The sequence below is a fragment of the Lissotriton vulgaris genome, chromosome 9 (genome assembly GCF_964263255.1).
Source record: "Lissotriton vulgaris chromosome 9, aLisVul1.2, whole genome shotgun sequence".
In the NCBI taxonomy this organism is placed as follows: Eukaryota; Metazoa; Chordata; class Amphibia; order Caudata; family Salamandridae; genus Lissotriton; species Lissotriton vulgaris.
In genome coordinates this window covers 927,300,914-927,316,364 of record NC_141697.1, presented here as the reverse complement: position 1 = coordinate 927,316,364, position 15,451 = coordinate 927,300,914, and the positions used below count along the sequence as shown (strand labels likewise).

The window sequence follows — 15,451 nt, the reverse complement described above, 5'->3', positions numbered from 1 at the left end:
AAGTACCGGTTTCAAGTACTCCTACATGCTAGTGAGCACTCGTACTATTCTGTTAAAATTGTACACAATGCTTTATTTTATAACTTTAGACATTTTCATTGAAAGCATATGGCAGACCCGTTTTAGGTGACGGTATGTTTTTATTTGTCTGTTTTTGTAGTTCAAATTAAAATAGAAAAAAAGCATAGTGCCAGAACTGTTGGCTTTGCCAATGATTGCTCATTATTTGTGTGCAGATTTTGTCTAGATTTCCTTGCGAGGATCGTCTGACATGGAGCGACAATGTTACTTGAAGGGCTTTTAAAAGCTACCGGCTGCCTTTCAAACTCCTTAGTGTTCACCCTCCCGTGTCCTTTACACAGAGTGCTCCAGCAGTGCTCATTCCCCGGTGAACGAATTGCCCCTTTTGTGATCTTGAAATCTATCGCATGTGCCCGTGGGAAAGCCTGGTGGCCGGGAGTCTTGTTGCCTCTGTCAGGAATGTCGCTTTGGAGCTCGCAGGCATTTCCCCCATGTACCGGTTGTCTTCAGCTGGTCACATATTAGTCCACAGTTAGGGCATTTGTGATTTGGCACAGATAAACATCCTGAGTGTAAAACCTGTCTGTGTCACATTCCCCGGAGCTGAGCTCACAACGGCGTCTGCGGATTGGCCAGCGCCTTGGAGGGTGGAAAAGGGCTTGTTGTTCATTCATGCTGTTATACGTCCTGGTCGCCGTGACGCACAGGGAGGGGACCGGCCTGTTCTTTCATAGGAGGTTGAAAGGACTTACTGTAGCGCCGATATGCGCACCGGTGATTAAGGACGGGGGTGTGGGGAGGGGAGCTATAAGAACAGCGTTTGTAGTATTGGTAAACGTACTTCCCCCTTTTGATAAAATCCTCTTATGAAGTAAGAGTAAAGTCTTCGCATAATGTAGTAAATTCTGACCTTGAGAGCATCGGTAATAACGTTCTGTATTCACATACATTTTGGGCTGTTTTGAAAGCACGATTAGCGAAATCTTGCTCTTTAACCTATTGAGCAAAATCTGTAAGCACCCAGTGAGGAACCGGTCTGAAATTGGTACCCATTTGTATCTGAATCACGGTGGAGTTTGCTGAACATGGCAGATTTCCAAGGTTGACTCGATCAGAGAAATCATGACAAATGGTCCCACGGCTGATAGATACATTCCTTTGGGATTGATTCCTGGGTGCGGCAATCATGGCCCAGCATAATTCTGCCCACTTCCACTTGTAAAAAAACAAAAACATAACGACTAACTCCCTCAATACAGAAAACATGGGCAAAAATGCACAGAGTGCTTGTTAACAGTAACACAAATATGAGCATACCCTCCTATATATATATTTTTCCAGTATGCCAAGAATTTGAGGGAATTGCATCCTGTAGGAAAGCAGTTGTTCAAGGACCAAACAGCACACCTAAGTTATGGCTGTTCTATAAGACCAGGGCTTCCTTCAGAAGGGAAGATTACCACAAAATGCACAGGCTTGCCAAGCTAGTCACTTATGGACACTTAGAGGAGGCATATCCTCTGTAACACACACACTGCCCAGATGAGTGATTCCTGTCCGAATTTATGTACATTGTTTCAAAAACGTCAAGTAGTCTTAAAGGCCTACAAATAATATATTTGAAGTGATCATTTCACTCTTTACTTTGCAAAGGGGGATTTTTTTAAACTTCTTCAGACTAGACCGCAACAATAATACAGCCCTATAGTGGAGCTTCCTGCATGTGCTTGATATCTGAACGCAGGCAGCCTTCTGCATGTTCATAAAAGTACTTTGATGGGGAAAGTAATTTTGCTTTTCTTTAGGTGTGTTTAGCTAGAGTTGTTGGATTTGGATTGTTGATTAGTGTATTATGGGTTTCTCACCATCCAAATGTAGGGGCACCCAAAGGTTCCATTTAGTGTGTTCTGCAATTTTGTGGTGCTTTCAGTGTGTGAGCACTTGAATTACTTTTACTGTGAGCTGAATATATGTTTGGACTGGCTACATTCATTTGAGGATCTCAAACAAAAGGAAAACTGATCTGTAGTTGCTATATTAAAGATCAACATAGAATACATTTTTCTAGTATGCCTTACTATACAACTGTAGTTTTCTATATCATTAGTCATAAAGGCAACTGTAGTTATCCATATCATTAGTCATACTCCTGAATCGTGGCATAGTATTGGCAACGGATCCTTCTATATGATTCATTATTGTGGTACAACTTCCCCTTCCACAATCTTTTGAAGGTACTACCAATGTATGTTCAAGGGTGATTGGATTACTTCTGAATCAGTCACCCGTGAGCCATTTGTTTCTGATTAAAGTATGAACCTGTCACCATTAGTGACTTGGGTAGGAGTCTGTCTCGAATGAGTTTAGCTTATATCTCTTTACTCAGCAAGAACTTGTTTATTTGGTTGTGACTACAACACTTTTTCATTGATTTGTGTTTCTATGAAGCATTTAATCATTCCATAAACATGTCCACACAAAGTAAATTAGATATGTGCTGCCTCGATGCTGCATCCAACTGAACGCTCAAAATTGTTTTCCTTTGGAGTAGCATTACTACGTACTCCATGCTATCGGAGATCACACATTGGAGGCTTGGCCTTCCATTACACATATTCAGATTTAGGCAAAGTGTTTGAATTCATGTCAACCAGTGCTACAAGTCCCTGAATGCTTATGGTTCTTAACCCCTTCCATGCTGATGACTGCCGGGAGCCGTCATGGCACACAGTGCTCGTGTGCTGATGACTGCTCTCATGACCGCACCCGCGATTGGAGTGTGCCGCACAGGCGCAGAATCGCGCCCGCGCCCAAGGGGTTAAAAACCCAGGCCTGGTGTATGGTCATTAGTGACGTGGAGCAAGTGGTAACTTTAAATTACTGATGGTTGACTTGATGAGCTCCATTTGTCATTCAACTGCAATAATGTCTTTGTTGTGCATGATTTCAATGTTGATCCTGCCTAACTTATAAAAGGAAGTTGAAATGTTCCAATACCAATAAAAGACAAAAATAAAGGAGCAGATCAGATCAATTAATGCTACAGACCCTTCTGTCACCTAAACATTCAGAATTAATTGGTGCACAATTTTAAAACCTCCTTTCAGAAACTCATCATTAATTTTCAAGAATGAACTGTTTTCTGAGAAATAAAGCCACATCTTCCAGAATTACTTATGCACATAAATGGGATCCGTAAATATTGCTGATCATGATTGTAGTTACTCACCAGAACATTGCTCATAAATTCAAACCTCACCAACAGTAGGAGATGACTGGGAAAAAACTGAGCAAGAAAATCCACATCCCAGTGAGTCCTCGTCACTTGTATAGCGCGAATAAACCTAATGGTATCTAGATGTTCATAAGCATTCCAGGCTGGAATTACCAAATTGCACAGAATCCAATTGTTTTTAAAGATGACGATAACATTGTCAGATTTTGATTTCTTCATGTAAGCTATCAAAAAACCTTGGTCTTCAACTGCGAGAGTTTTGCTTATAAAATTGTGCTTATTAACATGAGGTCCCCTCCATATGTATCCATCCTTTTGATCTTACATCTCTACATGAAAATATTAAACTATTCTGCTTTTCTACTTTTCCAGTCTAGCCTTCAGTTTTGTCCTAATGATTTGAGTGGGAACTTTACATTTAAACTTTTCTTCCACCCACAGCCAGTGTGGTGTCTTAAGATAGCGGGGATGTGGGGTCATATGATGTTAATGTCCCACGTTATTGATCACTGTTGCTACATGATTCTGTTAACTTTGTAGCAGTCTTAATACTTCTTAGTAGCTCACAAAAAGGCGCTACAGCATTATTTACTTGAGCCTATAAAGGGATTCTCTTCCAGAAAAGGTTGCATCTTAGCCAGTATTTGAGTGTAATATCCACATGTGCTTTTAATTTGAATAATATCCTTTTCCGAAGATATCTGTTTGCTGTTTTGAAAAAAAAGCACTTCCAAATTTCCTATGTCATTTTACAGACAGGTTAATTATAACAGGCCTATTAATTCCACTAAATAGTTGGTCACTCCGAATGATTTTCCAGCTTAAGAAAACCTCTGCTCTTCTGATTTGATAAATTGTTTGCTTTGCCAAAGAGCCTGATTCTCATGTAAAGGAAGATCACTTATCACAAAAAAAAAAAATGTAATACATATTTAATGTACTAACTGCCGAGCCATCTCTGGAAATCTTCATATACACTATGAAAAAGTTAACTTCTTTGGAACTATTTATTTATTTTATTTATTTATTTAGTCTTTTATAGAGCGCGAACCAGACCCGTGAGGGTATCTGAGCGCTTTACAGTAGTATCAGGTGGGATACAGAACAAAGAGGAGGGAGAGTCCAGGGATAAGGAAACAAATAGAAACAATATATGGTAAAACAAACAGTCATAATATTCGACTACTGTAAGGGATAGGAGCAAAAACGATGCAATAAACTAGAAAAGCAGTCTCATCACCCCGAAGGATTGTTCAAAATGCAGGGTGGGTAACATAGGGGGAAGGCAGCCAAGGAAAAGTGCAGTGATGATAGGTAAAGTCAGGTTGAGGGGGTGATTGTAGCGTGAGCTTTAGGAGAGGAATTTGCCCATTAGGAAACACTTTGTCTCCTTTTTGAAGTGGGCTAGAGACTGTATTCTCTAATGGCGGGTGGGAGTGAGTACCTGCATGGCTTATTGATTTTCTTTACTGGGCAAACTTAATGTTAACAACCTCTTAACATCTCTGTCCAGTGTAGTGGCTAGTAGTGTTTAGTATGTTTTAGTTGCCTGAATAAATAAATAGTAATTTTAGTGTGAAAAAGAGTTCTCTATTCATCCGCCTATAAGAATTCCAACCCCCTTAAAAAAAACAAAAAGTATGCAAAAGTGTGCATTGAGAGGTGTTTGTCCTCATAAGCGTTCTTTCATTTATGGATGGTACTATTTAAGTGTTTACATTTTATGAATGATCTTCCTTTGGATAAAGTGTTACTTTTCTTGCTTTCTGTCCATTAAACTCTCCTTTCGTCGTCCACCCAGTTCTGGTTATCTAAGGAGAAGCCAAGTTGATCAGTCTCCAGTTAAAAGCTGTCTAGAAGATTTTTTTGGGGCAATGTTCTATCAGTTTTGTCTTCAGTACACCTGCCTATTCTTCATAAACTCTCTGCACATCATCTGCTTTCATATTAAGAGAAAGCTGTACATTGTCTTTCATGTAAACACTTCAAGCAGTTCTTGCAGACTAACAACCACATTTTTCCCAAAAAAACATGGTATGGAGTTTTAATGACTCCATTCAGACACCGTTTGCTAATGCAGTACTTTTAGTGCACCGCAGTCGGAGCACTTATGTTGATTACAGGATATTTACAAGCTACTAATAATTTTGCTTCCTTAATACTCGACTCTTCTTTTAAATTCTTGTTCCATAATTGAACATTCTTCTGGTATGCTTTTTTTGTTCGTCCGGTTTCACTCCCCACAAAAGGGAAGGTCAGCACCCCAGAAAATTTGTAATTATCTTTCCTCAACTATAAAACTAAAGTTGTTCAGCGGCTAAAGTTTCCGGACATGAGTTTGTCGTTGCTATACTTCATGACTGATTTTTTGCACTCATCACCACAACATAAACTATTTCTTGTTGGTTAAAAGAGTGTTGTTATTCCACTTAGTGGTATCATTGAAACCATATTTGAAATGGTGACAGCTTTTGATGCCCCTGCAGAGAGAGCGAGACACCTGTCGCAGTGGGTAGTCAGTGTACTGAGCAATTCCCTCTCAGGCAATACTTTCTGGGAGAATTAGTTTATATAGTAGATTGGCTGATGCAGAAAAGGCTACAGTGTATTTGCTTTATTTTTACAGTAGAACGTTTAAACGGATCCATATCGTACTGCTTTGTGAAGAAATTCCTATTCTGTGACTTTTTGTGGCTGATGTCGGATTGTTATGCATACAAGGGCCTGAGGCGCAATGTTGGGGAAGGGTAAAGGGGCAAAGAATGTGAAACGAATGTACAAAACTTTTACTAGAGTTTAAACAGGTTGTAATTTCCCTCTTAATCTCTTCTAAAAAATGCATCATACTTTAAGAACTGAATATAACCTTGTTTGGTTCTCTGCTCTATAGCTGGATCACTTGTAAACATGCACCATCCTAATCTCATTTGTGCTCTTTAGACCTTCACAGCCTGGTGTAATTCGCACTTGAGGAAAGCTGGGACGCAGATTGAGAACATCGACGAGGATTTCCGAGATGGGCTGAAGCTCATGTTGCTACTGGAGGTCATATCAGGTGAGACAATGCAGACAATTATCGATGAAATGGTGCTGCACCTTTTGTTCAAAAGGGAATGGAGCTATAATGTTAAGGGTGTTTAGGGTTTCAACATGTTTTACCTTCTTCAGAGTTAGTTTTTAAGTTCCTGGACACTTATTCTGAATGGCATGCCATAGTTTTGATTGAAGGGCCTCTGCTCTTAGCACATGTAGTGGCAAGCGGTCTGAAATTTAGCAACCAAAGCTCTAGTGATTATTTCGACCCGATAAAATGTACACTTGTGTTCTCTTACCAGGAGAGCGGTTACCAAAGCCGGAGCGAGGGAAAATGAGAGTACACAAGATTAACAATGTGAACAAAGCTCTAGACTTCATTGCCAGCAAAGGAGTGAAGTTGGTGTCCATCGGTGCAGAAGGTAAGCTGGAATGATGCCCACTCCGTCAGTTGATTGTTATCTTGTGCCAGGCCTGTAAAAGCCACTTCCTCTGAAATGCTTTTAAAGAAGAAAACTCTTAAAAGTTTGCTTTGTCTGTCGAGAGGACAGCAGTTATTTGTCATTCAGGTAGATCTAACAATTTGATGCAATAAAAGGATAATTGAACTATCTGTCTGTTTGGTCTCTGTACAGGCTGGAACGGGGCAGTAGGAGCGTTAAAAAAACGTTGTAGGTAGTTACACCTGACATTCACTAAGCTAGATAGTTGCTTGCATTTTTCCATGACTTATAATAAAAAATACATGATTTCCTTAAAGTAATGGTGTCCTGTGATTAAACTTCAGGGATGTTCAGTTCCTGATTTTTATCCCCCCCCCCCTCTCCTTCCCTACTTCCATTCTGGCTCACTGGTTTCAATGCAGGTTGTGCATGAGCTCCATTAATTTAATAATAGGTAATGTTGATGAGACCAGTGACTGTGCGAACAGAAAATAGCATAGAAAGAAAAACAGATGGCTGTTTTTCTGGGTGGTAGAACTGCAGTGCTTGTATTGTGTGGTGATCAATTAAGAGTTTATTTGACTATTTTAATTTTCAGGAGCTTCGTGCTTTGCTTTTAGCTTCATGTTGAGTATGCAACCCAGATTCATTGCCTGGATTCTTTCTGAACCCAGGCAATGAATCTGCCTTCTGTTTCAAATCTTTGAAGCCATTTTGTTTGAAAGATACATTTGTGGACCCTGTTAAGTGCTTAATGGGGAGCCGATTTCTAAACATATACTGCCCTTTCCCCTAGCACGTTTTGTACCACCGCTCATACCACTCCCATTGCTCTCACCCCGGACATCACAGCTCCCACCAACAACCCGTATAATCTAATTCAGCTACAGAACGACACGCACAACAAATCCCACCCTTTATCCCCCCCATTCTCAGTCCCCACTACCACCCTCTAGCTAATCATGCAGAACACGCCCCCTTTCTTAATTTAACTCCCCTTCCCCACAACAGGACCATCACCAATCCCATTTCCCCCCCCATTCCCAGTCCCCATTACCCTACCTGCACCCCCATCACCACTAACATACACCCATCCTCCACCCTGCTCTCTCCCCCCTATCACCAATGCCATCACCTATACCACCAACCTCCTCCCAACTCCATCCACACCCCTCCTTCCCAAACCCTCTCTCCTCCCTAACACCAACCCGTACACTGACGCCAGGGTGCCCCTCACCAACACCAGCCCATCCCCCCCACCTGCGCGCTAACTCCCTGGTCAATCATTCACCCCTGATCTCCATCCCCACTATCAACACCTATCCCACACTGGAAATGATCATGGCCACCCTCCTCCAGGTCAAAGAAGACATTCACCCCATCAAAGAACTACTCTTCACGCACCCCAGACACCCCTCACCCACCACCTCCCCTCCCAACATGTCCCCACCCTTCCGGATGACTCTCTCACTCAACACTCCCCACACTGGACTTCAATCCCGGCTCGCATTCGCAACAACCGCCCCCGTCGCCCCGGCAACCCTCTTTCGGACCTCGACACACTCACCCTCCTCCGCTCCTACGACCCAGCTCCCCTAAATCACACAACCACCACACACCTCGCCATTCCCACGATACACTCAAATCCCCTTAGACCCTCCACACTAAACAACAGAAACTCCATCCCTAACAACCTTAGAAAAGTCCCCCTCTCTCTAGAACCTTCTTCCACCCTCGACACACCCAGTCTCAAATGCGCCCTCCTCAACTGCAGATCGGTCTCTAGACACTCCTCCGTTATCGCTGATCTCATCTTAACATTGGACCTTGACCTAATAATCTTGACTGAAACCTGGCTAACCGAATCTTCTACACCTATAATGGACATTCTGGTTCCCCCCAACTACCACATCATTAGACTTGACAGGTCTGGCAAAATAGGTGATGGAATCGCATGCATATACAGGAACAACCTCTCTGTTTTGAAAGTCACCTCACCTTCCTTACCCTCCCCAACCTCCTGTGAATACATCTGCCTTGATATTATCAGTGAGGGCAAACAGATATGCTCTCTGCACGGCATCTACCACCCACCTAGGGACAACCTCACCTTCTCCCAACAAATTATGGATATGATCTCAACCAATTCCGGACGGCAGCTCACCCAAATATACCTTGGTGACTTCAACCTCCACTGGAACAATCAAAATGACGCGGTGGTAAATAGTCCTAAAAAGTCCCTCAACGCCCTCGACCTCACCCAAATTTGCAACAGCCCAACCCACGAGAAAGGCTCTATCCTCGACTTATCATCTCCAAAGAGGACTCTATCCAACTCAAGACTATCCAACCTTGTGACTGGTCAGATCACCAATATGTCACATTCTTCATCAATGAAAAAGTTAAATTTAACCCGGTTCAATCCTCGAAGCCCAAAGTCTGGAAAAGAGATCTGAAAAAACTCAACCCAAACTCTTTACCCCCTAACAGCTGCAATCTCCTACTACCCCCTACCAACGCTAAGGACGTTCAATCCTTGACTGACCACTACTTCAACGCTATGGCCTCAATAATTAATGAGGCTGCCCCTATAGAGCTAAAAAGAGTATCCACTAAAATCTCCAATCCATGGTACGACGGGAGTCTCAATGAGGATAGACGAGACATGCGAATGGCAGAGCGCACCTGGAGATCAGCTCCCTCTGCACTGCACCTAAAAATCTTAAAGAAAAAGAGAAACGCCTACTTCAGGAAAATAAAACGCTCAAAATCAGATTTCTTCAGCCTCCAGCTCGACCAAGCTAAAAACCGTCCGAGAAAACTGTTTGAGCTAATCAGAACACAATCCAAGGAACAACCCCAACCACTCAGCACTAGGCGCGAAGCACCCTCCTGTGAAGACTTCTCAGCTTTCTTTATCCAAAAAACTGACAACATAAAGAGCGATCTCCTCATTGACGCAAGCCTTTACTCCAAATCCCACTGCATAGCACCCACTGAACCAAAAAACAATGCTACATGGTCATCCTTTGGCACCTATACTAAAGAAGAAATTGGCAAACTGCTCAGCACCTTGAAACCATCCAATCACCTCACAGACCCCCTTCCTGCTAACGCTGCCAAAGGCTTTACCCCTTTGCTCCTTCCACTCTGGACTGAAATCATTAACAGTTCACTTCAACAAGGAACCATCCCCGACTCCCTCAAAGTTGGACAAGTCACACCTTTTCTAAAGAAACCTACAGCCGACCCCTCTGACCTAACCAACTACCGTCCCATTACCAATATTCCCACTCTCGCCAAACTGTTGGAAAAATGCGCACAACTACAGTTGACTAAACACATTGATCAGTTTGATCTCCTCAACCCTCATCAATCAGGCTTCCGAGCAGGGCACAGTACAGAAACTGCTATGACTCACATAATTGACGACGCCCTTCAAATCCTAGATCAAAACGATACCTGCCTCCTCATCCTTCTTGATCTCTCTTCAGCATTCAACACCGTTAAACATGAGAATCTACTCGAACTATTGAACACAAGAATGGGTCTATCTGGGACTGTTCTCAAGTGGTTCACTTCCTTTCTACACAATAGGTCGCAGAAATTCAAGAGCAACAACTTGATGTCCTCTCCAATACCTGTATCGTTAGGTGTCCCCCAAGGATCCTCCCTATCCCCAACTTTGTTCAACCTAGTCATGGAACCTCTCACCACCTTGTTACAAGCATCCAATGTACACTTTCACATGTACACAGATGACACCCAACTATATCTCAAACTACAATCCCCCAAGGACATTTTGCTCCTGAACTCAACGATCAGAAGCACCCAGTCATGGCTTGCCGATAATCATCTTGAACTCAATGCTCTGAAAACAGAGTTCCATTTGATCTCACCTCCCTCGAAGATCTCCATCACTCAAATGTGGCTTAAACAACTAATGGCACTCAATGTCCAACCCACCATCGTGGACTCAGCAAAATCTTTAGGCATAACACTCGACACCAATCTTAACATGCAGCAACATATCAGCAAGGCAACTAAGGGAGCGAACTACCAAATCAATACCCTGAGGAAACTTAAACCCTTCCTCCCAGCAAAAGACTTCCAAAATGCAGTACAAGCACTAGTCATCCCTCGAATAGAATACGGCAGCATCGCCCTCTGCGGACTCCCCCTAACTACGACTGCACCCCTAAGAGCTTCTCTAAATGCTGCAGCAAGACTCATCACTGGATCAAAAAAACACTCCCATATTTCCCCTGACTTGAAATCCCTGAACTGGCTACCTTTTGAAGCTAGAATACATCTGAAAACCGCCTGCATGACGCACAAGGCTGTGCACCTGAGTTCACCAAGCTACCTCACTCAGAAGCTGACAATTTCCGGCGGCTCTAGAAATACTAGAGGCACAAACAATCTTTTGCTGAAGCCTCGAAGATTCCGGAAGGAAAAAACTTATAAACGCTCATTCTCAGGAATGGCTCCCAGGATCTGGAACTCACTCCCGCGTGAAACCAGGCTCATCCCATCCACTACACTTTTTAAGAAAGAAGTAAAAGCTATCCTCATGACTAAATACACTTGAACTATTATTTTAGATTGTTAAAGACTCTGCACCGATATGTACTACTTGTTCGATCCCTGTGCTTATGTGTAATACTTGTATTATCGATTTACCTGATTGTCTATGTTCCCACTTATTTGTACCATTGCCATCATTGATGTACCTGACTGACGATGCTCCCTCATGTAACTACCCCACTTGTTATTCTCCTGCTGTAAAGCGCTCTGATATCTGCAAAGATCTTGTTCGCGCTATATAAAACTTTCAAAATAAATAAATAAACACAAGGTCTTGACAAGCTGATCCTTACATACACCAAGATACAGAGGGCTTCCCAGGTTCGTGTTAGGTAGTTGCACTTTCGAACAGCCATGTGCGTTCTGGATGCCAGATTTTGTAATTGCTGCAATTTGTTGCTTGGCTTTATGAGCCCACTTTAAGTTGTTGCAGTAGTATAGATCACCATGGATATCATCATTTTCAGTTTAGAGCAGTGGGAGGATTCTCTAGAGTAGGACAGATGTGTAGTGGCATCGATTGTGTTTCCTTTGTAAAGGAAAGACTGCTCAGTCAATTTGGTTTCCTAGTTCCATACTTTCAGTAGGGTGCATGGAGGTATTTCTAAGTTTGGAGGCCAGTTTAATGGATGTAAGTAACGTGAGTACTGCTTTTCCCACCTGCTATCTCTAGATCAAGGCTTTGTTCATGCAGAGAAGGCCATTTAACCTAGTGCCACATATGGTCCACCCAAGTGATGTTGGTCTCTATCTGTAACAGTTTCTCCACTTTGAGTTGGGTTTGTTGTTGCCGTACATTTGAAAGGTTTCAAGTACTGATCCAGGTTATGCACCACTGGGTTCACTTAGCTATAGAACAATAGAGAGGCTATTACCATCCATCTGGTATATGTGAAATGATGCTGACTTTTATATGCCTGCCCATTCTTTCACTGTCTACAGCAGTGTGTTCTGTTTCACTCTGTAGTTGGCAGGTGAGATCGAGTGTTACGGGTTACTTGCTTCTCTCCAGCAAGAGGAGCAGATCTTCTCTGATGTTGACCAAGGCAAAGTCTTGACCCTTAGAAAACCTGAATCTGACACATGCTCATAAAGGACTTGAGTCATTAATTTGTGTAGGTATCTAATTATCTCCATTACAGAATAGGAGTGCGTTGGAGTTTGCCGTGATCTATACATCTGCCAGGGGTGTTCTGTTTTCTTTGGAGTGTTAATGCAGTGTTTAATGAGTTGTGGGGTGACCCGGCTTCAGATGAAGGTTTTTAACAGTATCATGCTCTTTGTCTGGAGGTAGTGGTGACATTTCTTAATGCACATGGTAGATCAAGGATCTCTTTGTGCATCTCTGGCCTTTTATTGTGACTTTTTCTATTGCTTTTCTGCTCCATGGGGTTTCAGTGTACTCCATGCAAATTGCAGCAGAGGTGAAGTGTGGCAGGGGTATGCAGTGGGTGCTATGTTGTAGCAGAGGCAGACGGGTAAGGTGAAGAGGCTAAATATTGCAGTTTAGGACTCTATGAAGTCATTACATTATTATTCAGATGCATTCATTCTAATCTTGGCCAACTATATATTGAAGATGGAGAGTGGATTTTGCAAGGTGGGTATTTTTAGACTCTCCTGCTGGCTTTATTCACATGTTTGATTGATTGCTCTGTATCTTTCCTCCAGCTCCTTGACAAAATAGCATTTCTGAAGTGTCTGACCAGAATGGGTGGCGATCTGCCCTGATGCTAGAGGGTGGCGATATGAGTAGCCTGAGTAGTGGGTAGCAGTGACTGAATGATCTACTAGAACTATGATTGGGACATAACATTTGTTTTCATAGGTGAGGTTGTTTTCACTACCTGATTAAATTACAGAGGCTTTTCAGTGATTTCAGTGGCTTGTTTTTTTTTCTGGTCACTCAACTTAAGTTAGTTGTACAGGATCAGGTTTTTTTCTGCAGTCTAGAGGTGTATGGTCCACTCAAGGAGGTAATCCATGAATTGGGTGGTTGTAGCCCAGAAGGTAGTACATCTTCCCTATGATAAAAGGGTGTTTGTGTTTGATGGTAATGGTGAGTAACTACTTGCTCAAATGGTTGATTAATATAGTTGAGTAGTTTGTGCTAGTTAGCTCTGTTGTGTGCAGTAACGCTAACTGTTTCTCTGAACCTCTCTGCTACTGTTTGACTTCAGTACATTTGTGGTGAATGTTATTTTATAGTTGTCACTGTATACTCAAACTGATATAGACAGCTGACCGCATCTTCTCAGACTATGAATTTGGTTGAGTGTCGATGACACTCCGCTTTATGCGGGGTGTTTTGTGCAAGGATATTGTACTTCAGCAGAGCACAGCGAAATATTAGTGGGTTTTCGAGTGTTACTGTGAGATATCCAAGGTAGCATAGTTTTGACCTGCACTTCGCTTTGTTTGTTAGATTCATTCTGCAGTTTCAAATATAGGCATGTATACAAAAATGCTAGGTGGCCACAGATGGTACATAGGATAGGCTGGATAGTGTATTGCAGATCACTGGAACATTAGGTGTTTTTTCTTTGAGACATCTGCTAAACATTAAGTAATAAGGATTGTTCATGATGAGCTGTCATTAGTTTTTGGGTCTCGCCTGAGCCAGCGCATGCGTTGCTCTGCGAGACATTTAGTTAGAGGGTTTTTAAAGTGCTACCAGAGGCTTTTGCTGGCCTCAAGCTTTCGGTTATGCGCGCAGCCGCCATCTGTCTTACCTCCGTCATGGCTCATAAAGCCTTACAGCTCTCTCAGTAGCGCCTCGCTCTGCCCCTCCCCCACCACAGAGCACGCCCTTTGGATCCCTTTCGCTTTCACAGCCACGTGGCCACGTACTTTCACTGCCGCGGGGCCAATGCTTGTTTTCTTTGCACTGCCTTCCTCTTATCTTGCTACTTTCACGGTCGAATAATCTGTCCCTTTATTTTTCCCGCTAATCCTCTTCCTCGCCTCTTCCGTGTGCGTGCCCCATCTCTTTCCATTCATCTTGTCCGTCCTGGCTCTCTCCTCCGTCACAACCTGCCTTCTCTCTCTCTCCTCCGTTTCCGTGTCTATTTGGAGAAGGACAGACTGAGATCCCACTAGCTCTCGGTACTCGGTACTCCATCAGAGGACGGCAGCCGAGACGGGCTCCAACATTTCCACCAATCATGTGTACCTTCTGGTAACTCTCTCTGTTATTCCGTCTATGACAAGGAATTGATACCGTTAGCTGCAGTTGTGTGATACATGCTGAGACCGGCAAAGCTCCGTTTCTGCGTGTGTTTCTTTGCTTGTTTGTGAGCACGTAAGAATTGAAATGGCTCCGTATTCCTTGGCTGCTATTTTCCTAAGCACCTGGAATGTCGAAACCCGATCAGTTTCCCCATGGCCCGTTGCAAAGGAGAAGCTGGTATTGCATTAGTTACATACTTATTTAATTAAATTTTTTCCAAATGATACTCCGGTTTTAGTTCGAACCTGCCAGACATCATAGCTGTCTGATTGCGAAAGCCTTATTGTTGGTTTGCTATTAACATACAGGTTCTTAAAGCCTTCCTATTGCTTACCATTTGCTCGCACTCCTGTCACTCATTTTTAAGCTTATTTGTGTCTGTTTGTGAATTTTGTCTTTGTCCCTCCCATGAAGCCTAGTCTCTTTACCATCTCTTTTGATTGGATTTCCTGCCCCCACCCCACCCGCTTTTTAAGCACCACTTTTTTCTTTTTGGTTAAGCACTCCATGAGTTTGCGTGTTTTCTACCTGTCTGTCATGTACCTCTATCCCTCTGCAGTCTGTGTAGTTATCTGTTACCTGTGTGCTTCTCCCTGCCCGCCTCCGTGTTGTTGCACTCACTCGTGTGCCCTCCCCTGTTGAGCTTTTGCCTGTGTGCTTCTCCCCACCTACTCCACATTGCTCACTTGCTCCTTGCTTCTGTTTCCCCCACCACTCTCCGTTTGTCACCCAGCCCTTCATGTTGCTTCCCCCCACCGTTGCCCTCCTTTGTTGTCTCTCATGTCCACCCCCCATTGCTTCCCCCACCTGCACTCTGTGTTGTGACACCAACTCCTGCCACCTGCAGTTAAAAAAACAAACACTTCCATGCATTTTCTTCTTTTAACTTGCTGATCCAACTCG

The 15,451-nt window shown here is 43.0% G+C and overlaps 1 protein-coding gene across 1 annotated transcript in view; it reads left to right on the top strand.

Moving 5' to 3' along the window:
* The window catches only part of LOC147692541 (alpha-actinin-4), a 335,353-nt gene that overhangs the window by 68,481 nt on the left and 251,421 nt on the right, over positions 1-15,451 (top strand). Inside the window, exons 2-3 of the mRNA XM_086938767.1 lie at positions 6,197-6,311; positions 6,592-6,711. Of these exons, the coding sequence (XP_086794893.1) occupies positions 6,197-6,311; positions 6,592-6,711 (235 nt within the window). The remainder of the gene's footprint in view (positions 1-6,196; positions 6,312-6,591; positions 6,712-15,451) is intronic.